General features: G+C 42.1%; 1 protein-coding gene across 1 annotated transcript in view; it reads left to right on the top strand.

The window, feature by feature from the left end:
- The window catches only part of MDN1 (midasin AAA ATPase 1), a 167,643-nt gene extending 147,687 nt beyond the window's left edge, over positions 1 to 19,956 (top strand). The window contains exons 85-102 of the mRNA XM_059401062.1: positions 823 to 964; positions 2,173 to 2,345; positions 3,171 to 3,320; positions 3,834 to 3,978; positions 5,261 to 5,583; positions 5,858 to 6,022; positions 6,710 to 6,811; positions 7,694 to 7,895; positions 9,113 to 9,277; positions 10,389 to 10,549; positions 11,254 to 11,343; positions 12,263 to 12,378; positions 12,966 to 13,140; positions 14,259 to 14,332; positions 14,434 to 14,548; positions 15,580 to 15,643; positions 17,600 to 17,742; positions 18,565 to 19,956. Of these exons, the coding sequence (XP_059257045.1) occupies positions 823 to 964; positions 2,173 to 2,345; positions 3,171 to 3,320; positions 3,834 to 3,978; positions 5,261 to 5,583; positions 5,858 to 6,022; positions 6,710 to 6,811; positions 7,694 to 7,895; positions 9,113 to 9,277; positions 10,389 to 10,549; positions 11,254 to 11,343; positions 12,263 to 12,378; positions 12,966 to 13,140; positions 14,259 to 14,332; positions 14,434 to 14,548; positions 15,580 to 15,643; positions 17,600 to 17,742; positions 18,565 to 18,753 (2,694 nt within the window). The 3' untranslated portion in view covers positions 18,754 to 19,956. The remainder of the gene's footprint in view (positions 1 to 822; positions 965 to 2,172; positions 2,346 to 3,170; positions 3,321 to 3,833; positions 3,979 to 5,260; positions 5,584 to 5,857; positions 6,023 to 6,709; positions 6,812 to 7,693; positions 7,896 to 9,112; positions 9,278 to 10,388; positions 10,550 to 11,253; positions 11,344 to 12,262; positions 12,379 to 12,965; positions 13,141 to 14,258; positions 14,333 to 14,433; positions 14,549 to 15,579; positions 15,644 to 17,599; positions 17,743 to 18,564) is intronic.
- Positions 19,957 to 22,231: the final 2,275 nt, after the last annotated feature.

Below are 22,231 nucleotides of genomic sequence, written 5' to 3'. Positions count from 1 at the left end.
ATGAGTTTGAGCTCCACATTGGGTGTAGAAATTAATTGGAAAGTCTTAAAAAAAAAAAGAAAGAAAGAAAGAAAAGAAAAGCAGATTGTAAAAACCCTTTTTTAAACAAAAAAGGATCATTGTTTCATAAAATGTTGGGAGACAGCTATTGCTACAGATCGTCTAGGTGTATTCATGGATAAACATATGGACCAGAAAGTCACTGAGGCTAATTTCTTTGGGAGTTTTGGAGCATGGTGGTGCTGGGGAAACTTACTTTTTCTCTTTTGCTTAGATTCTTGTAATAGGATTTTATTATGTTTTTATTTTTAAAATCCAGCCGTAATAAGACAGTCATGAATCTTCTGCCCCAAATATCACCTAGAGTATATAGGAATATATAGTTTAAGGAAAGGTGAACAAAATTACATTCAGTTACTATGTATGAGAGACCAAAGTGATAAAAATATTAAAGATGTGGACAATATAATAAGATTGAATTTTTTTGTCCTCCTTCTTAAGAATTCATTCCTTTTTTTAAAGAATGAATATTCTTTTAAATATGTGGGTTTTTTGTTTTTAAACAATTCACATGGAGAAACCTTTAACAAAATCCTATATTCTCTAATTCCAGTACAGTAAAACTGGAAATTACAGACATATTAAAGCAAACCAGAAATTATTGTGTGTGTGGTTATCCCTGTTGCTTCTCCTTTTTTCTCTCCCCAGAGATAACTTTATGCTGTTAATGTTGGCATTTAAATATTTATATTCTATTTAGAGTCGAATAAACATGAGCGAAGTTACAGTGTTTATTTTTTTCTATAATGCTTTTTGATATAGGCAGAAGATACATTTCAGAAAGGTCAAGAAAAGGATAAAGAGGATCCTGACTCAAAATCAGACATTAAGGGCGAGGATAATGCCATTGAGATGTCAGAAGACTTTGAAGGGAAAATGCATGATGGGGAGCTTGAAGAACAAGGTTTGCGATTACCTGTCCTTTCATTCTCGTTTGTAAGAAATATTTTATATAGGAAATTCCATGTTCCCAATAAGGAGCCTGTTATAATCTTCTGGAACAAGTTTATTACTCTCATAACTGCAGATGAAAACAGCAGCATATGCACGTTTCACCCCTGTGTCCACTGAGGCAGAAGTCTATGGTCAGTTTTGGAGATTCTTCTGAGTGAACTGAGACATTGACTGGTATTTTGGCTGCCTCATGTGCTCAATGCAGTTACTCCCCTTCAGGGAAGCCTGAAAGAGCAAGGAGAGATATCCCTAGTAGAGCTTGGCTCTCAGCTCAAAAGTAAATTGGTCAGGGTAGTATCTTAAAAAAAACTTACCAAAATAGTAGACATTTGTTATAGGTGATTTGGAACAAGAGTACAGGTGTGAAATAGATAGCCCTTAGGCTTACCACCCAAACCACTTAATAAATTTTAGTTTATTTTTTTCCATATCTTGCATACACACACACACACACGCACGCACGCACCTATGAACATTCCCCTCTCATTACAAATTGTTTGAGAATGTGATTTCTTACGTGACATCATCATCTGTCATGTTTGTTCCATAATTGTTATTGCCCTAAATTTCTGTCTAGAGCTTAATTTGAGATATTCTCTGTTACTGTAAGCAAAGATCTTACAGAAATGAAAGTTGACTGTAGAGTAGAAAAGTACACATTTCCTAAGCGGAATAAGAATCTAATCTTTGACACAGCAGACACTGAGCAAAAACAATGGCAAGAAAATTCTGATTGAGTTAGCCACATGATGTTAAATGTTGGATAAAAGAGAATTGTATAGTGTGTTGGAGATGGGGAGGAACCTTGGAAATCCTATAGTTTAACTTTTTCATTTCACAGATAAGAAACCAAAACCCAGTGAAGTTACTGAGTCCCATAACGAATATTCCCCGCAGCACCAGAAGTAGATACCCTGACAGCTATCCCCCCACCCTTCTGTTTGCTAATATCACACATTACAGACTTCTTTTTTCCTTCAAATCATTTGTAAAACACAGTAGGACTACTTCAGCAGATCTAAAGACATCTGCCTGAACAGTGTAGAAACACAATCTCAGGTGGAGTATTTGCTGGGTAGTGGGTCCATGCCTCTTCGGCATACACAGACCTCTCAGTTTGGGGATTTGCTTCACTAAGCTCAGTGCCTTCCCTTTCAGAAGATGATGGGAAATCAGACAGTGAGGGCGGAGACCTGGATAAACAGATGGGTGATCTGAATGGCGAGGAAGCTGACAAACTAGATGAGCGGCTTTGGGGTGATGATGAGGAGGAGGAAGATGAGGAGGAAGAAGACAGTAAAACTGAAGAAACAGGACCAGGAATGGATGAGGTAATTAAAAGACTCCCCCCCGTCCTCTAGTCCCCAGGTTGAGACGAGGCATCCTTCCCACCAGCTACCACTCCCTGTAACTTACTGCTCTTCCTTTTCTGTGTTTGTTTTGCTTCTTTCTTTCATCCCTTTTTTCTCGTTTTTTCCTCTTCCATCTTTCGTACTTGATTGTATTCAGAGCCGGAAGAACGGTCTAATGTGGGCCTTCCCATGTGTTACAGAAAGGAAGTTAAGAAGACTCAGTGCAAATGCGCTGATTCTACTGTTGACCACTGAACTTCTCCCAACTGTTTGCTTAGGAGACATCCGGGGCTGGGTGGGACTCTACAGCAGCACAGGGTGGCCCACCACACTGTTTACACACTGGCCGTCAGTGCTGCCATCTGGGCCAAGTCAGACTGCTCTCGACTCATGAAGGGTGTTGGCCCATGAAGGACACTCTGTCAGCTAGATACTACCATGGGATTGGCCCAACAGGCAGAAATTTTACATGCCTAAGAGTTACTTTAGGTAGAATCAACCTATGTGAAAGCAGTTTCTTTTTTTTTTAAAGATTTTATTTATTTATTTATTTGACAAAGAGAGATCACAAGTAGATGGAGAGGCAGGCAGAGAGAGAGAGAGAGAGAGAGAGAGAGAGAGAGGAGAAAGCAGGCTCCCTGCTGAGCAGAGAGCCGATGTGGGACTCAATCCCAGGACCCTGAGATCATGACCTGAGCCGAAGGCAGCGAGTGGCTTAACCCACTAAGCCACCCAGAAGCCCCATGAAAGCAGTTTCTTGATTGAGAATAATGATTCTGTGTTTTTTCTTCCTTTGACATTCAGGAAGATTGTGGACTTGTTGCCAAAGATGACAACTTGGATGCTGGGAAGTCAAACAGAGATAAAAACCAAGATAAGAAGGAAGAAAGGGAAGAATCAGAAGTTGCTGATGATGGACAAGGCCAGGACAAAATTAATGAACAAGTAGATGAGGTGATGAGGATTTGAAACCCATCTTCCCCTGATTCTGGGCCAGGGCTGTTAATACCACACAGCTCCTGGGGAGAGTCAAGACATTTTTTCCTCTTCATCAGCTGTTTTCCCATTGCTTCATAAAAGAACATGTAACAAAGTCAGCAGGACATAAACTATCTAACTAGTTTGGTTGCGAGTGAGGTGGATTTCATGCTGTTTGGGCTTATGCTGGAGTTTGGCTAAACTCTGTGATTCTTTTCCATATATCTCCTCATTACCTTTAGTTTCCTTTATGAAATTAAGTAACACAGTATCTCTTATTGGTGGAGATCCTGCACAGAAAGTGGAGTTTGAAATTCCAGCATGAAAATTCTGGAAGCATTAGTAAAATTCTAAAGTGGGGGGGAAATTTTAGAGAAGAGCCTTTGTATTCTTTTAGCATAACTGCTTAGAGCTAATTATATGCAAATGCTCCTTTTTAAAAATGGGTTTGTTTGTTTGTTTGTTTCGTGTTCTCTTCATTGTCCACAGAGGGAATATGATGAGAATGAGGTAGACCCTTACCATGGCAATCAGGAGAAACTGCCAGAACCTGAAGCCTTGGACCTTCCAGATGACATGAACCTAGACAGTGAAGATAAGAATGGCAGTGAGGACACAGATCATGAAGAAGGAGGTGTGTCTTTCAAAACCTAAGAGACCAGTTGGAATTCACTGAAAATGAGCAGTAATCAATTTCTTCATGCCATATCATGGCCAGGTTATAAATCATGTCTGGTCAACTCAATTCCAGTTTGAGAAAATTGTTTACTTTGTCTCTGTAGTGTTTCTCACCTGAGTTAGGCTTAAAGGGTAAGCTGAGTAGAATTAACATAAACCAACAGGTTTTTGCCAGTAATGGCCTCTCCTGTCCTCTATTTTAGCAGTACGGTACCTGGGTGGTGCTTCCTCCCACAAAGCTTCGTTTCCCCACAGCCATCTCGATGCCCCGTCTCGTGGGTTGATGTGAACACTGCAGTCTGGGTATACGTAGGCCTCTTACGGAGTCTAGTTTTAGCTTTCTTAGGGAAATGATTGTTTCAGTATTGATTGCTATGCTTGTGTTGTGTATTTAGTTTGAAATATGAAGCCACTGTTAAGATGAATGAAATTGAATAATCAAGAGAAATCACATGGCGCTTGATAGTAATCTGTCACCCACTGTTCCGTTTGGGTGACTTCCCTAGGGAGAGCTCCCTGGTATTGGAAACATTGTAGAGAAAACACCCACTTGGGCAGGGTGCCCAACATGGGGCTCGATCCCAGGATCCTGGGATCATGACCCAAGCCATAGGCAGACACTTAACGAACCGAGCCACTCAGGTGCCCCTAGGAGTGTTCTTTTAATAAATAAAACTTTTCCAGATAGGATTTTTCCATTAAATATATGTCGTATTTTCTGTGTATGATAAAGAAGGATGTCTATCAATGTTTCCCAAGATAATATCATTTCCTGTCTTTGGTCTAAAATATTCCTATATTGTTGTGCTGGCTTTTAGGATTTTTTAGGGGATTACTTGGAATTTTTTAGTGATATGCACCATCCAGACAGTTGCATATACATTACAGTTTAGAGCAGGGGTGGGCATACTTTTTCTGTAAAGGTCAGATAAATACATCATAATTTATAGGCCATAAGCTACGACAGGGATTGCAAAAACTCCATTCTGCTTTTGTAGTAGTGTGAAAGCAGCCTAGGCAATACAGGGTGGGTGGGCTAAACATATATATAGGTAAGCAAATAGATGTGACTGTATTCCAGTAAAACTTTATTTACAGAGGCATGTCAGCCAGATTTGGCCCTGGGGGCCATAGTGTCCCAATTCCTGGTTCAAGACTAATAACAGAACTTGTATAACTCGATCCCATGTTAAATCCCGTTGAATTCTGTGTTTCTACTTTTTATTGTATCTATCTAGAAGAAAATCCTTTGGAAATTGAAGAAAAGCCAATGGATACCGAAGAAATAGGTCATGAAGCTGAGGAAGTAAAGGAAGAGATCGAGGCTGACCACAGTGAAGGTCAGGGTCAACATGAGCCTGAGGAAGACCCCAGTGAAGAGGAGAAGCAAGAGGGGGAGGAAGAGATGGACACAGGAGCTGAAGACCAAGACAAAGATACTGCTGAACACCCTGAAGAAAACTCGGAGGATGGGCGGCAGTCTCTGGAGGACGAGGACAAGGAAGCCAATGAGGGCAGCGCAGAGGATGGCATTCCTGTGGATCAAGGTCTCCAGCCCCAGGTATTGTGGAGTGTCTGGTTTGTCTGACGTTAACATAGGGGGAGGAGGAGAGGTTAGTTACTTCGTTCCCATCAGACTCTTTTAGGATACTTCTCTAGCACCAGGTGGCGCTGCTGAGCAGCACTAAGTTTCTGTTCATCCCCTTTCTGCCTGACACCCTCCCTGCAAGCCGGGCACCTGCTTATTACAGGACCCTCCCCGCCACCTCCGCCCACCCCGCTGCCTTATATCCTTCCCTCAGAGCATTTTAATGTGGTGTTTGCTTACCCTGCAGGAAGAAGAAGAAGGCGGGGAGAACTCTGACCCAGACGAGCAGTTGCCAGAGGCCACGGAGAGGAAGGAGCATGACTGCTGCGGGCAGACTGGGTTGGAGAGTGTGCAGAGCGCACAGGCTGTCGAGCTGGCTGGGGCCGCGCCTGAGAAGGAGCAGGGAAAGGAGGTGATAGTCCCTCGCTGCCTCCGCCAGCTGTCTCTGGGAGGGTCTCTTTTCCCTGGGTGAAATCTCCATCTAGTTAGCAGTCGACATCTAAAAAGATCTTCCATTCCCTGGGAAAATGATCAGATACCTACTTTTATTTGCCTCTCAGAACAAACCCTGGAATGTTGGCTCTACGCTGTACTTAAATATTGTGCTTAAAGAGAAGAAGCTGTTAGACTGGTAGTTCTTCATGGGAGAATCAGGTTCCTGTTAATTTTCAGAAAGCTCCCAAGTAAAGATAGGTTGAATTTAGACTTGTAGAGCCAGTACTATGCTTCTGTTAGTAGTTCCCTTTTCCTTGCTGCCCTCCAGGTTCTAAAGGTTTTTTTCGCTGTTGTTTTTAAAGAGAGGGCCAGAGAGTGAGAGAATGAGCATGGGGGAGGGGTGGAGGGGGAGAGAATCTTTTTTTTTTTTTTTTGTATTTTATTTATTTATTTATTTATTTGTCAGAGCACAAGCAGGGGAAGTGGCAAACAGAGGGAGAAGCAGGCTCCCCGCTGAGCAGGGGCCTTATGGAGGACTCAATCTCAGGATGCTGGGATCACGACTTGAGCCAAAGGCAGATGCTCAACTGACTAATCCAGTGCAGTAACCAGGTGCTCATACCGCATCTTCCACCCTCATTCTCTTGTGGCTTGCATTTCCTAGGAACATGGGAGTGGAGCTGCGGACGCAAACCAGGCAGAAGGCCATGAATCCAACTTCATTGCCCGGCTGGCTTCCCAGAAACAGACCAAGAAAAACACACAGGTCTCTCTCCCTCTTCAAGCTGTGTGGTTTTAAAAAAGCCAGGCTCCGAAGCTTTGCTGTCTCCCCCAATGTGATGGTGGCCACAGCAAGCAGATCAGGACCCTGGGCTTCTTCCCTGTGGGGGAGTGTACACACACACACACACACACACACACGCACACACACCCCTCTCCTCCCTATTCCTGCTATGCAGCCTAAGAGCCACGTGTTGTCTGCTGTTGCCCAGTACTAGCCAGTCTTTTTTCCATTGTCCTTACTCTCTTGTGTTTTAAAAATAAGGTTTTTAAAATTTTTATTTATTTATTTATTTATTGCAAGCACAATTGTGAGTAGGGGGAGCAGCAGAGGGAGAGAAAATCCCTAGTGGACTCTATGCCCAGCACAGAGCATGACACAGAGGCTCTATCTCATGACCCATGAGATCATGACCTGAACCAAAAATCAAGAGTCAGATGCTCAACCAACTGAGCCACCCAGGTGCCCCTAAAAATTAGGGTTTTTTTGAGTGAGGTATAATTCATGAACATGAAATGAAGTTCCTATATAAAAAGCAGTCCCCTAAAAAGCTTCCATCTTATTCCTGTCCTCAAGCCACTTAAGAGAAGGTTGGTGCTACTAGTTTTGTCTTGTTTTACATGTATTTTTGCATATGTAGTTTATGTATGGATGTGTGTTTCTTCCTTGCCTTTCAGAAATAAAGTATATCATACTTTATTTGTGTATTTGTGTATAGAGATCTGCCCATTCTTTTTTTAATAGCTGCACTGAATTCTGTTTCTCTGTGGTTGTACCTCATTTAGTAAACCTGCCCCCTGTGGATGGACGTTAGTCATTTTGCCATTATAGACAAAGCTCTAATGAATTTCCACCTATTTCCCACAGAGTTTCAAGAGGAAACCTGGACAGGCCGACAACGAGCGCTCTGTAGGTGATCACAGTGAGCATGTCCATAAGCGACTTAGGACTGTGAATATGGAGAGCCACAGTGAGCAGGGGCCAGCCCAGCCCCAGGCCCAGCTGGAGGACGCAGATGCATTTGAGCACATTAAAGACGGCAGTGACCCTTACGATGCACAGACGTACGGTATGGTTCAGGGAAGGCTTCTGCTTGCTCACTCAGCTCTCTGTGAGAGTTTCAGCTATTATGACCATATGCCCAGCAGATAAAGAAACTCATCTTAGGAATGGATAATGGCTTTTTTGGAACTATTTTCTCTCTAAGAAGAATTATGCAGGAATGCAATTTGGTTTTGGTATAAAAAGGTATCTGTGGCCAAGTAAAAGTGTTCAGGGTTTTGGGGTCTGGTGTAAGTCTTAAATATCCTTGCTAACAATTTGCCACATCCAAACCTAGTGCTAATCTCGGGGTTTCTGAGTATTGGGCATTCCTTCATAGTCACTGTGAGGTCACTCCCTGCAATGGCAAGAGCTGTGAACTAGAAATGTTTGTGTTCTCTTAAGTGAAAAGAGAAAAACTTCACGTACAAAGAGGAGTGGTCAGTCATTACCCAGTCTCTCTTTCTGTTCTCTTGGTGACTTTTTAATATTTTATTCCTAACATGTAAACTGGTGTCAATATATCTATGTTATATCTATGAGCATTGTTTCATATATATATATATATTGATATATTGGTGTTAATATATCTTGTTATATCTCTGAGCATTGTTTCAGAGATGATTGTTCTATCATGAATTATTTTCTCCCTGTCTTCACTTTTTAGAAAAACAAAACAGTAATAATAATTGCTACCATGAATTGAGCTCTTGCTTTGTACCAAATACAATTCCAACTATTTGCTAAATGATCATGAAATTTTTCCAATAATCTTATGAGTTACAATATTTCCATCTTATAGATGAGCATACTGAGGCCAAACAAGTTTAAGAACGTGTCCAGGATCACAGAGCTCATCCTCAACATTGGTTTTTCTGTGTCCTCTGTTACACTCTTAATCATTATAGGATCTTCACTCATAACTTGGTAATGTAGGATAATTCTGTTACCTGCTCTGAGTCAGGTGTCCAGCCTGTTTCTTCTGCTTCAGTTTCTTGTAAGAGCAGTAAAAACCTAGCTAAGCGTCTTCTTTTTGTGGTAGAGAATAGGCAGTTACATCAGTAGGTCAGGAGGGCATCCAAGGCACAGAGAAGCCAACCACTGTGTTCATGCCTCATAGCTGGTCAGCGGAGAACCAGCAGGAATAAGGTCTTGGGAGCTTAAAATGACAAACTATACCCACTCTTGATTACTTTGTTCTGCAAAGACCTAGGCTTTCTATGTGTTTGTGTGTGTTACTGGCAGATGTGGCCAGCAAGGAGCAGCAACAGTCTGCAAAAGATTCCAGGGGGGACCAGGAAGAGGAGATAGAGGATACCTTCGTGGACACGGAGGAGGAGGAGCTCCGCGCAGCAGATGTGGAGCAGCTGAAGCCAGAGGAGGTTAAGTCAGGGACCACGGCGAGCCGTGGTGAGTACTACAGTGAAGAAATCCCTCCTAAGCTGACTTAGAAAAGTCACTTCTTATGTAGTGTGGCCTGATCTGGTTTGTTCTTTTGCCATCCAAACCCATGGCATAGGTGTTCATTTGCCTATGATAATTCCACTGTAGTTCACTTGGGAGTCAAAAGGTGGAGGAGTGGCGTTGGAGACACTGTCCTTCAAGGAGACCTCAGAAGCCTGAGATTCCGGCAAAAGGCCATCAGTCTTCTTTGAATATGCAGAAAACAAAATAGTACACTTACTTCTTTATAACCAGAAGATACACTCTTGATTATTAGAGAAGGGTTTTCAATTATGTGAAAATATGGAATATATTAGCATAAAATGCAATAAAAATATTTAAAGAAGAAGAAGGGGGAAAATGCATGAGAAAAAATAATGAAACGTCTTACATACAGTTCCATTTCACCGTTGACCAAGTGCTATTACTAGGCAATTTATTTAAAAATAAATAAATAAAGGACATGCTTTTAACACCTTAAAAAAACAACTTTACCAGCAGTGGAATAAAAGCAAATTCAAAAGAACTTGCCCAATTCAAAAGCCCTTTTTCCTGCTTTATTCTTCTTCTCTTAGGTTTTAGAATTGTCGACTGCCCAGCCATTATATGGCGGTGGGAATGGCATAGCTCTGATGAAAATTAAGAATCCAGACTTTGCCTCTTCCTCTCGTTATAGGTTGAGGCAAATTATTCATATTTTCCTTGCCTCAGTGTTCTCATTTATAGAATGGAACTATGACTTTATTTTAGTTTTTGTTTTTATCAAAGTTCTATATGCACGTACTTTAAAGAATCACACGGTCCTACAAGGCTTATCGGGGTAAATGGGAATCTCCCTGTTTCCCTTTATTGCAGAACAGCTGCCTTCAACGTCGCGGTGGGGAGGAGGGGAGGTTAAGGGAGTCAGAATTGGAAGTGACTGACCCAAAGAGAAGCAACATGTGGAACCCGTATGTAGAAATTTGGAGCATAGTGAAGGAGTAAGGTTTGAGTAATTGTTAGGATAGGCAGGCAATTGTGAAGGCTCATCTCCGTGTAGTTTTATGGTAAGTACAACTCTGCCCTTGTGTACAAATAGGTTTTGATGAGATGGAGGTGGACACCCAAGCTGTTAAAACGGAAGACCAAGATCCCAGGACCGACCTATCCCATGAGGAGACGGAGAAGGAGAAAGCAGAGAGAAGCCGAGATTCGACCATTCACACAGCCCATCAGTTCCTCATGGACACAGTTTTTCAGGTATGAAAATTTTCACAAATTACTGCTTTAACAAGTTAATAAAATGTAGTTATAAACTGCTTTTAAATTTTTGTTTTTAGAACTTCATGATATATCTGGTTGTTTAGAGGTATCTTCCCTTATCAAAGTCTTTAGGAAAACTGTCAGTATGACCTGTTTTCTCTAAACAGGTAACACTGTTCCAGCAGTTCATCCCAGGGTCGTAGTGGGTGGTCTGTCCTGACCTGACCGTGATGGTGGTCTTGTCCTCCAGCCTCAGGCTCTCAGATTTACTCTTCTCATGTCCAGCATCCTTGTGTGAGAAGCCTGTAGGGACAGTTCACAGTTTATGCTGATGGAAGGAGCAAGGATCTTTGGCTTAATGCCTACATTTTAAGAAGAACAGACTTAATGGCGCTTTCCCTAATCGTTTGACTTAATAGAGTCTGGTTAATCAAAGAACATTTTGATATTAATACCTTTGTGGGTTTTTTATTTTGATTTTGCTGGATGGATTTCTTCTAAATGGTAAATTTCCTTTATCTTATGTCTACAAAATGGGAAGCAGTTGTCTGGCATCTTCTGATTGTGCCATTAAATTGCTTAAGCTTTGTGTCTCAGGGGTATGTATTTGTAATTCATACTGCTCAGAAGAAGGCAGCCAGTGGTAATGAGTTGGTGATTTCAACCTAGTCTGCCTCTTATCTGTGGCTTTTTCTCCTTAGCCCTTTTTAAAAGACATCAGTGAGCTAAGACAGGAGCTGGAGAGACAGCTGGAAATGTGGCAGCCGCAAGAATCTGAAAACCCAGAAGAAGTAAGTCACTGTTTTTTTCACAAGATAATCTTGTTTATTTCTGTTTGTTTTGTTTATTTGTTTTGTTTAAAGATATAGCAAGCTTAACAGGTTCTTAGCACCAGTTACCTTTGTACAAGGGAGTGAGTGTATGGAGCCTACATCCATCCACTGCTTTCTGCCTACTTTCCCACTCAGCATGTAGCTTAATTAAAACAGAAAAGCTGATGTATTTATTTCCTTGAGTTCCTGTTGCTCACTCTATAATGGATAGAACAGATAGGACAGTGATTGAAAAATGGCACAAAATAGGTCTTCCTCAGAGTAGGCCACCTGAACTATTGCTGGCTGACCTAATATGCCAGCACAGATTAACCAGAAGCTTCATTTTTAATTAGAACTCCATTAAGGACTTTGCATCCTCAATTTACTGTCTATATACATGCTAGTCCCTGCTGTCATCATTCCTACTGCAGACCTGTATGCGGGCTCTGCCATAGTTGGAGCGTCGTGTCTAGGGTAGAAGCACACTGTTGAGAGATTTGCACTCATCACTCTTGCTTTTGAAACATAACCCTGAGAGCCACGGTTCCGAGGCTGGATCTGCTGCCACCATCATTACCCGTCCACAGTGCCCCACTCACACGAAGTGCCTTTGTAGATGGTGAGAGTAAACTGTTGAGATGGCTGTAAATTCCATTATTTTCTGCCTTTTTCATCCTTTCTCATTTGGAACCAAGGGTTGTGGTTTCACTGGAAGAGGGGACGTTTTTAAGGATGGGAACTAGCTGGCGGCTTGCTAAGAGCAGCTCCCAAGTTAGCTTCTGTTGATGAGGTTCATGCAGGTCATTTTCTGCCGCTCTGCCTCAAGCCTCGTCTTGCCCTCATGACTTTGGCTGGCTCTGATGTTCTCTGGATAACTTACTCGTTGTTGTCACAGGAGAAGGCTGCCGCTGAGATGTGGCAGAGTTACTCGGCCTTAACTGCGCCGCTTTCGCAACAGTTGTGTGAGCAGCTTCGTCTCATATTAGAGCCGACCCAGGCAGCCAAGCTCAAGTAAGTCTTCAACCCTGGCCTCACTCACAGTGCCCTGAAAAGATGGCAGTGTCAACCTTTCTATTGAGCTCAACCCCTAGTCACTTAAAGTGCTGGCTTACGATGGCTGTTTGTGCTGCCCAGGCACCGGTATGTCATTGTGTACCCTGTTTCATATTATCGCTAAACACTGAAGTGTCTTTGAAGTTCGGTTGGAATGCAGTTCCTTTGATCCATTAACATCTGATGGGAAAATTGGCTGAGCCTTTGGGTGGCTATATGGGCTCGCTGCATGTGTCACTCACCTGGATCTTTTCAAAGATTTTTCCAAACTCAGTTTCTGAACAGAAAAGAGTCCAAGACTTAATAAGTACAAACATATTTTTCTAATTTTTAAAATGTGTCTTAGCTTTCCTGAAAGAACCTAATTACTATTAACCTACATACCCAGTTTTCCTGGCTGCCCTCAGCTCTCAATGGACAAGGTTACGGTTATTTGGTATTATTGGTTATAAAGTATTACAGTGTAATTGTATTTTTTTAAAAAAAGTTATCAGAGGATGAGCAGCTGCTAACCAATCTTGGTCCCATTTGGGTAAATTTAATAGAGGAGACTATCGAACCGGGAAGCGGCTGAACATGCGGAAGGTCATTCCATACATCGCTAGTCAGTTTCGGAAAGACAAGATTTGGCTTCGAAGGACCAAACCCAGTAAACGCCAGTATCAGATTTGTTTGGCCATTGATGACTCTTCTAGCATGGTAGACAACCATACCAAACAGGTAAGGAACCCCAGAGCTGGTTTAATGAGTAATTGACAGCAAGCCATGCTCCCTGGCCACCCAGAAGTTTTAAATATGTCTGGCCGAAAGCACTTTGAAAATACCAATTACCTATCTGAGAATTTGGTACCGTGCTTGAGAAGATCTAAAATTTTTAAAAGAAGTCAAAAGGGCGGTTTCAGAATGTCTCAAATAATTTGGTCCCTTACTGTTGGAGGCCTCTTAAGTTGTGTTGTTTTTAACCTTGCTGTGTTCCTGTCTAGCTCCAGAAGAATAATTCTGACCATGTTTATTTTCCACAAAATGCAGTGTACTATTAAACTATTTTTTATGACCTTGCACAACATAATATCTGAATATCATTTTTAAAGAGTTCAGCGTACATCTCTTTAAGTCTGAAATTATCTGGAGTTAGTGCTCTGTTAGTATTCATAAGATTTAAGACCCTGAATGGAATTACTTAGGCTACCACCGTATGGCCACTGAAAAGGGGTGTTTTTTGCAGTGATGCTATTACCTAGTGTGAACCAGTGAGCAACCTACATCTCTAGCAACCTACGCTCTGTAGAGAAAGAGTGTGACCTGTGAACCCAGGTTAGGTCCAAGTTCCTCACTTTTTACCTCATGACATTTGATTAGTTTATTTCCTTCTTATGTGTCAGTTTCATCTTATGAAAAATGAGAATTGTAACAGAACCTCATACAGTGTTGTGAAAAATAAATGAAATATGTACTTAGCACTTGATATGTTTGACTAAGTGTTAGTTGCTACAAGTATCAATAGAGATTACTTCTTATGTAGTGCCCCCACCCTGGGGAAATTGCTAAAAATTTTATGGACCTAACCTCTTAGGACCACATTTATTAGATGATGTCTAGAGCAGACCTTCACTACTAGCGTAATGGATTCTGGGTTTAGGATTTGTGCTATTAGCCCCAGTCTGTGGCCACTTGGCCTTAACAGTGGCCTCTGGGTTGATCGTGAATAGCCATGTTGATGTTCCCTGTGGGCCAGACAAAAATACTATTTTCTGTGGGACTCTTGGGATAAAAAAGGTTGAGAGGCACCAGAAGATATTCTGATTCTGTCAACCTAAGCTTAACTCTCTATTTCATAGCTGGCATTTGAATCTTTGGCTGTGATTGGAAACGCTCTAACCCTCCTAGAAGTGGGTCAGATTGCCGTGTGCAGGTAAGTGTGCCTTCTAATCCCAGTGGGAAAATCAACCTCCTTTTGTTATGTTGGTCATTCCAAAAGATAATTCCCATTGTATTTGGCTTTTCTCTCTGTAGTTTTGGAGAGTCTGTAAAGCTGTTACATCCATTCCATGAACAGTTCAGTGATTCTTCAGGGTCCCAGATTCTGCGACTCTGCAAATTCCAACAAAAGAAAACCAAGATTGCTCAGGTATGCTGACGACATCAGTGTCCTCTGCACAGGCATTCTTAAGTGTGGGAAGAGACGTAATTTTTATTTTTTAGTTAAAAAAAATTTTTTTAAGGTTTTATTCATTTCTGTGAGAATGATAGCACAAGTTGGGGGAATGGGGAGAGGGAGAGGGAGAAGCAGATTTCCCGCTGAGCAGAGAGCCTAATTCAGGACTCGGTCGGAGGACCTGGAGATCATGACTTAAGCCGAAGACATATGCTTAACTGACTGACTGAGCCACCCAGGTGCCTTAGAGACATAATTTTTAGCACTCTCTCCTCCCCAGTATGATTTTAGAACAGGTAAAATCTCCAGTGGAGAACAGTTCTAAACGTCAGCCTAAGCACCACTGGAATAGAAACTTCCTTGGCAACCTATTAGCAAACAGGTGTGACTTCTTTTTCTCAGTTACTCAAAGATTGACATTGTGTCACTAATTTTTTTGGCTCCCTAGTTTTTGAGAGGTTTAGAACTTTGGCAAAAATAAACCATCTTCCCATGCCCTTAATTGGGCCAATTTCTCTCTCCTATTTAATTTAGCCTAAAGAAAAAAAGATATAAAAAATAGCCAATGACTTACTCAGTTCAAAACACAGCATAGGATGATAATTCTGTCCTCTCCATGTCTGCCCTGATTTAGCCTACTTTCTTTATGTTGCACTAGACATTAGTTATTTTCTTCTGAAAGGAGACAGCTGTTTCAGTAGTGATGACTTATCTTTACCCCTCAGGGGAAGTATCTTTTCCTCAGGGGTGTGTTATAGAACACTAGTGTTGTGTATGCCAGAGATGCAGGTCTGTGCTGAGAGCTCCGGAACCCAAGGATAGATGCCAGCAGTGCAAGGATCGTCTGTTCCTAGTACAGGTGGCTGGAAGGAGCCTTGTCATTGCCTCTAGATCTGAAAGGTTACTTGATCATAACTTAAGAGTTAGGAGGAATTTCAGTCTCAGTGACAATGGGAAGAGAGTTTCAGTGGTTTAATAACAGCCCATCTCTGGTTCTGCTTTAGTTTCTCGAGGCCGTAGCCAGCATGTTTGCAGCTGCTCAGCAGCCCTCACAGAACGCCGGTCCAGGTGAGCTGCGATTCTTCGTCTTTACCAACACAGTGCCTTTCTTTTGCGTGTATTCACAAGCTGCTTGCTCCCTCGCCCTGTACCCATGACCATCTCTTAAAGTGTATGCTCTCAAGGAGAAGGTAAGCAGGAGCTGGAGAGGTGTGAGGCATTCATGTAATTTTGTACTCAACCATTTATCCATCCAGAAATTTTTATTGAACCCCCTACCCAAGAGGCTTATAACCAATGGAGGAATAGATATGAATTAATTATAGTTGACCCTTGAACAATGTGGGAGGCGCCAGTTAGGAGCACCAACCCCCTGCACAGTGGAAAACCCATATATAACTTTTGACCCCTCAAAAACTTAGCTACTAAGAGCCTACTGTTGACCAGAAGCCTTTATTGATAACATACAAAGTTAATTAGCAATTGTGCATATTATATGTATTTTATACTGTAGTTTTTGTAAAGATTTTATTTATCCATTTGAGAGAGAGTGAGCGAAGAGTGGGGAGGAGCAGAGGGAGAGAGAGAAGCAGACTCTCTGCTGAGCAGGAAGCCCAGTGCGGGGCTCGATCCCAGGACTGGGAAATCATGACCTGAGCTAAAGGCAGGTGCTTAGCCGACTGAGCCACCCAGCCGCCCTAATACTGTATTCTTACGATAAAGTAAGCTAGAGAAAAATGTTAAGGAAATCATAGGGAAGAGAAAATATATATGTAGTACCTACCGTAAGATACCTGCATGTAAGTGGGCCTACCCTCACAGTACAGACCTGTGGTGTTCAAGGGTTAACTGTTCTTCGTTGTGAACTGGTATATATATATACTTAGTAGAGTTCAGAGTTGTGAAGGTGGAGCAAGGCGTATGGAATTTAGTATAAAGAACATTCTGTAATATTTTACTGACAGAAGCAGAGGAGGACATAATGCAGAAACCAGCTAATCCAGCAGTGATTGTCTTAGGGCTTGGAATACCCCAATTCTTCTTCAGCTTGTTCTGAAATCTCTCAGTCGTGATTATATCGTGGAGAACCTTCTCGTGTAAAGCAAGTCTCTAACACCTCTCGACACCTTCTGAACGTCCTTGACAGAGAAAGACTGCCTGCTCTCAAGCATTATTGTCTTTCATTGGAAACAGCTTTTTCTTTCTTTTTTTTTTTTTTAAGATTTTATTTATTTGAGAGAGAACACAAGCAGGGGAAGGAGCAGAGGGAGGGGCGGGGAAGCAGACTTCATTCTGAGTAGGGAGCCTGATTCGGGGCTTGATCACAGGACTCCAGGGTCATGACTTGAGCCGAAGGCAGATGCTTAATTGACTGAGTCACCCAGGCTCCCCAAAGAGTTAAAATTTTTTTAAATTTTATTCGTGATTTATTTTAATGGCCCCCTCCATTTAAGTTTTCATTTAAATGGGTCAAGAAGAGAAAAATATACAAATTAGTTACAAGAAATTTGAAAGACCATTTCCAGGTTCCTGATTTGGGCACTTTCATCTACTGGCCTACTCAGTACTTTTGAGGTGTTGCAAGAGGCAGAGGGAGAGAGCGTCTTAAGCAGGCTCCACATCAAGCACAGAGCCAAACATGGGGCTCAGTCTCACGAACCCCAGATGATAATCTTAGCTGAAGAGTTGGATGCCTCATCGACTGAGCCTCTCAGGCACCCCTACTTTATAACCATAAATATGTTTTAATTCTCCTATGTTGCTATACAATGAAATAGACATAATGTGACAGAGACATTGTTTTATTGGCTGAAGCTGCATAGGTCTTTTGCAGCCTTATGTCTGACTGGGGCATCTGAAGTAATGTCCCTTTTGCCTATGTCCAGGATTCATCAGTTTCAGACATCTGTTTGGTCAATAGTACAGAGAAAGCCTACACTAGCATGTCTTCAAGTCTGTTTGGGTTGTTAAAAGTGCGATTTTTGTTTTGTTCCCTTTTTCCTTTCCTGCTATGTTCTACTCTAGAAACTGCACAGCTCCTCCTGGTGGTCTCTGATGGACGTGGCCTTTTCCTCGAAGGCAAGGACAGAGTCTTAGCGGCAGTCCAGGCTGCCCGGAATGCTAACATCTTTGTCATTTTTGTTGTACTGGACAATCCCAGTTCCCGGGTGAGTGACCACTAAAAGTTGCTTTATCTGGGGACAAAGTGGGGATTCCCTTCAACCTGTTCTATCTGAAATCTGTCATAGCTCCTACTGATGTTCTGTCATATGATATTAGTTTTTTGTGAATAACCCAGTGAGGGCGGGGGTCATTATTCCCACTTCCAGTGAAGGCCAGAAACACAGACTATAGGTAACGAGTAGGAAAACCAGAATTCAGACAGATTCCAGAGACCACCCTCCTAACCACTTGCTATGCCAACTCCTGCTCTTGTGTCATCTTTGCCCTCCGCAGAGTGTCCTTGCAGGCAGCCTTGCAGCCTTGATAACGTGCTTGCCCACTTGAAACTGTAGACCGGCCCATTCCTGTTCCTTGGATCCCAGCAGTGCCCTTCTCAGAGCAGGATGCAGCGGGGCTCAGTGAAAGATGATCACAGGGCAGTTCTGTTCCAGGGACAGCACTGTCTCTGCAAGCCACATTAGGGCCAGGATAACAAGTGGGAAGACTTACCGTGAATCACTCCAAATAGTAAATGAGATAATACCCTTATAGGAAAATGGGATTTTCTTTTCTGCCCTTTACCCTCCCTTTCAGTGTTACTTCTCCTGGAAAAGGTGCGCAGAAAGGGATCTGCCTCCTCAATAGTTCTAAAAGTTGTTTCTTAATAATCAAACTTAATTTTTTTTTAAAAAGTAAAAAATAAAAATAAAAAGCTAGGCAATAAAAGCTTTAGCAGACTTGATATAGGAGACCTAAAGATCGTTAGTGAAAGAGATCAGGGAAGAACTAGTTAAGGATATTAATTTCAAAATGTTTTCTGTTGACAGGATTCTATCTTGGACATTAAAGTGCCCATATTTAAAGGACCCGGAGAGATGCCCGAAATCCGATCCTACATGGAAGAGTTCCCATTCCCCTTCTACATCATTCTTCGTGATGTGAATGCGCTCCCTGAGACGCTCAGCGATGCTCTGAGGCAGTGGTTTGAGTTGGTGGCAGCCTCCGACCACCCATAGAGAAGGAACACAGTCTCAAATGAGACTAAACCATGGTCAGACTGTGGCGCCTTTGGCCAGGTGCTCCCTCTTTTGGACAAGTGCTTCTGAACTCGCAGCTCTAAAATACGCTTTTTATCTTAAATCTGTCTGATTTATAAAAATTCACCTAATAATGACAAAGTTTGAGTACAATCTACATTTTGTTTTACACTGTGCTTTCTGAGCTAGAGAGAGCCTGGGCCATCTGCATTGCCTGGGCTCCAGCTGTCACAGTGAAGGAACTTCAGTGGTTGTGTCTGGTCTTGGAAGGCCCAGCCTAAGAGGAGGCCTGGGCCCAGCTACTTTTGCTCCTCACAGGACCCCTGAACACCTACCTGGAGAAGCTGCTAGGAGAATGGGACGATTCCAGTCCTTTGGACAAAGGACTAAAGGCAGCTGCCCTTTTGACCCTGCTCTAAGGTTCCACCTTCAAGCCCACAGTGTGTATTGTTGTGCTGCCAAAAGACACTGAGCGGCCCCTTTCTAGAGTCCTGAGGGTGTGTGTTTTCTCACTGCGTTTCATGTGACAGGAACTGCCTTCTCTTTGAGGGTAGGAACGTTGGGGTATATGTGTTCTTCCTGGATGGTATAAAAATGAAGTGGCTTTTCTGTTGTCCTTCACGTTTGCTGCTTCGGGAGACTATGCAATGATGGAAAGCTGATTGTCCCTTAGGTATCTCATTCTCTCTGTGCCACAGTCCCTGTTATTGTATTTATTTCTTTATTTTATTTTTTCCGTAGCAATTAAGGGGAAGAATCATTCCTCCACTGCTTTTAAACTGGACTGAGCCAGCCCCATTCTGGAAAAGAAATGCTGTATTTAGAAAAACTAAGCAGCTACATTTCTTTTCCCCAGTCATAATACATCAATGGTTTTTAGACGGTTTTTACTTGGTCAGAAAGCACTTGCTTGAATACTTGAAATTATGTGCTGTGTTCTATTTAAGTTGTTGGAATGTTCTTTTGTAGACAACATGCCCTGATATAATTGTTTATCTCCACATTTGTTTTCAAGTTACACTGTGAAGTTTACCACACTTTGAGGTGGTCATCAAAGACAAATTGCTTGTTGTTTAACCAAGTGTCCTAAAGCATGTACCTGAGGTTATATCATTTTTTATTCTAAAAAGCTATGCAGCTTATATTCTGAAGATTATTAAATATATACCACTGTTGATATAACTTGTGATCCTTCTGAATGGGAACATGACAGGTGTGTAAAAGACACGCTAGGGGACGATCTTGCCTGCTCCATCAGTCGGCTGTCCCTGGCTTACACTGGGCTGCCCTGGCCTGCACAAGGTCCATGGCTTACTGCCACAAGAGTCTCTCATTTGTGTCTCATGTCCACAGTGGCTGAGCTGCCACGTGCTGGCCTCGTGGCAGAGGAAAAGGTAAGTTGGTGAAAAACACACTGGCTTGCGAAGATGTTGCTCCAGATGACATGTTTGTTCCACTCACATTTCATTGGCCGTAGCCCTCTGTGATGGGTCAGGTAGGGAAAGATACCACCATTCTGACCAGGATGTGGTCTACCACATCTACCTTGTGGTAGGTAAGCTGGAGCTTCCCAGCAGGTGCCCAAGAGTATTCTTTTCAGCTTGTGCTGTGATGGGAAAGGGGAGGGAAAGGATACAAAAGATTCTCAAGAAACTACTGGGTGTTGGTCCTGCCAAATAATAAAATATTTTAGGGTTACATGACATAACCCCGAACAATTTGTTCAGACCCTAAAAAAACTACCTTAATGGGCAAAGCCCAAGAAGAAAGATTTAATAAATGTTGTCAAAATTAGTGCAGCAATTGGAAAAAAGTTAGACATCCACATCAAGCCATAAAGCAAACTAGGTGGAGTAAATATTTTAAAAGTTAACAATGAAGACAATAATGTAGGATTGCAAAGCTCTTTAGGGGAGAAACTGAAATTGAAAGCCTCAAAAGAAAAATATATTACTTATATAGAAACTTTGTAAAGCTAATATAAAAACTTTTCTTAAAGAAGAACAGGCAAACAAGCCATACAAAATTAGAATACAAACCTTGATTACCGTAACTGGACCAGTCATGAGAATTCACAAAGTGGGTGGCAAGGGCTATTTCATGTATTTTTATAAGAATTGTTATTGCCAACTAGACAAAACTTCAAAAAGTAGGCATAGTTAGCATCACCCATACAGTACCTGGTAATGTTCAAGAAAGGTAGGCATTGGGAGTGTATGTGGCAGGTCCTGTTCTCAGTGCATTATGCCCAATGCAACTGTGAGGTAGATTGCATTTCACTTTGCAGATGAGGAAGGAGGCCAGGAGAGGGTGAGGTTGCTGAAACGACACAACTAGGAAGAAGGAACACCAAAGGATTCCAGCAAGTGGGCAATCAAGTAAATGCTCAGTAAATGGGTAACCAAATGAACATTTTTGGCTGCAATTCAGAAAATTCTACTTGACAAACTATAGCAAAGATTCACCAACCCTACGTACTTGCATAAATTAAGGGCATGTGTGTGTTGGGAGGATAAAACAATTATGAGGAAATAAAAGCTTAAGTTGTGGGGACATTCAGTTCCTCATTACTAGTGATACAAAATTGTTATAACTACAATGGAGCAGCTATTTAAAACCTCAGAATTAATGAGAAAATTAATAAAGGGAAACTTCATTGAAGTAGAGTTGGGAGACTAGAAAGCTGGACCAACCACTCAGTGTCCCTTCCAGGAAGAGTGATGAATGACACAGACGTGCCAGTTATAGGTCCCAGCAGGTCAACAGTTAAGAAACAATTACAGGCCCCAAGAGGGAAAAAGATGAGAGGTGCAGTGTGCAAGAAATCAGCTACCCTTGCAACTCCATGAAAAATCATCTTGCTTTTTCCCGGTGGACTTTTCAAAACAACCGCTTCTCAACTGCCATTTCTGTAAAATAAGTTCCTCTCCTTTATCAGACTGGCCTGTAGTTTTTCCATAGCTTGCATGTCCCCAACTGCAATTCTCTATTCCCAAGTAAATCCGCTTTTGTTGGTAAAATAACCCACAAATGTTAAGTTATGTTAAGAACATAACTAATGGCAACCACGAAGATGCCACCATGAGGGAAATGGTTGCAAACAAATGACCAGGATGAAAGCAAGGAAAAAAAGACAAAAGAACAGGACACCAACATTAAACATTAAAAATTTTATTTCGAACTATGCAAATGTAAAAAGTTCAATGGGAATACACGGTTTCACCCCTCACTAACTTAACCAGTGCCAGGAACTGGGCCAGTTGCCTTACCCTTCCTATTATCACAACTTTGTGACGCAAGAACTGCTATCCCCCTCGCAACCCCCAGAAAGTGTATTCTAGGACAAAACTGCCCAAAGCTTTATAGCTTCAGTTCAAACAGACTAAGTGTGATTCTGCGGCCAACTGTAACCAGCCGCCGGTCTCCGGGGAAACCAGGCTAGCCCCGCCCCTGGTTA

Source organism: Mustela nigripes, chromosome 5 (assembly GCF_022355385.1).
Source record: "Mustela nigripes isolate SB6536 chromosome 5, MUSNIG.SB6536, whole genome shotgun sequence".
NCBI lineage: Eukaryota > Metazoa > Chordata > Mammalia > Carnivora > Mustelidae > Mustela > Mustela nigripes.
This window is presented reverse-complemented; position numbering and strand designations above follow the sequence as displayed.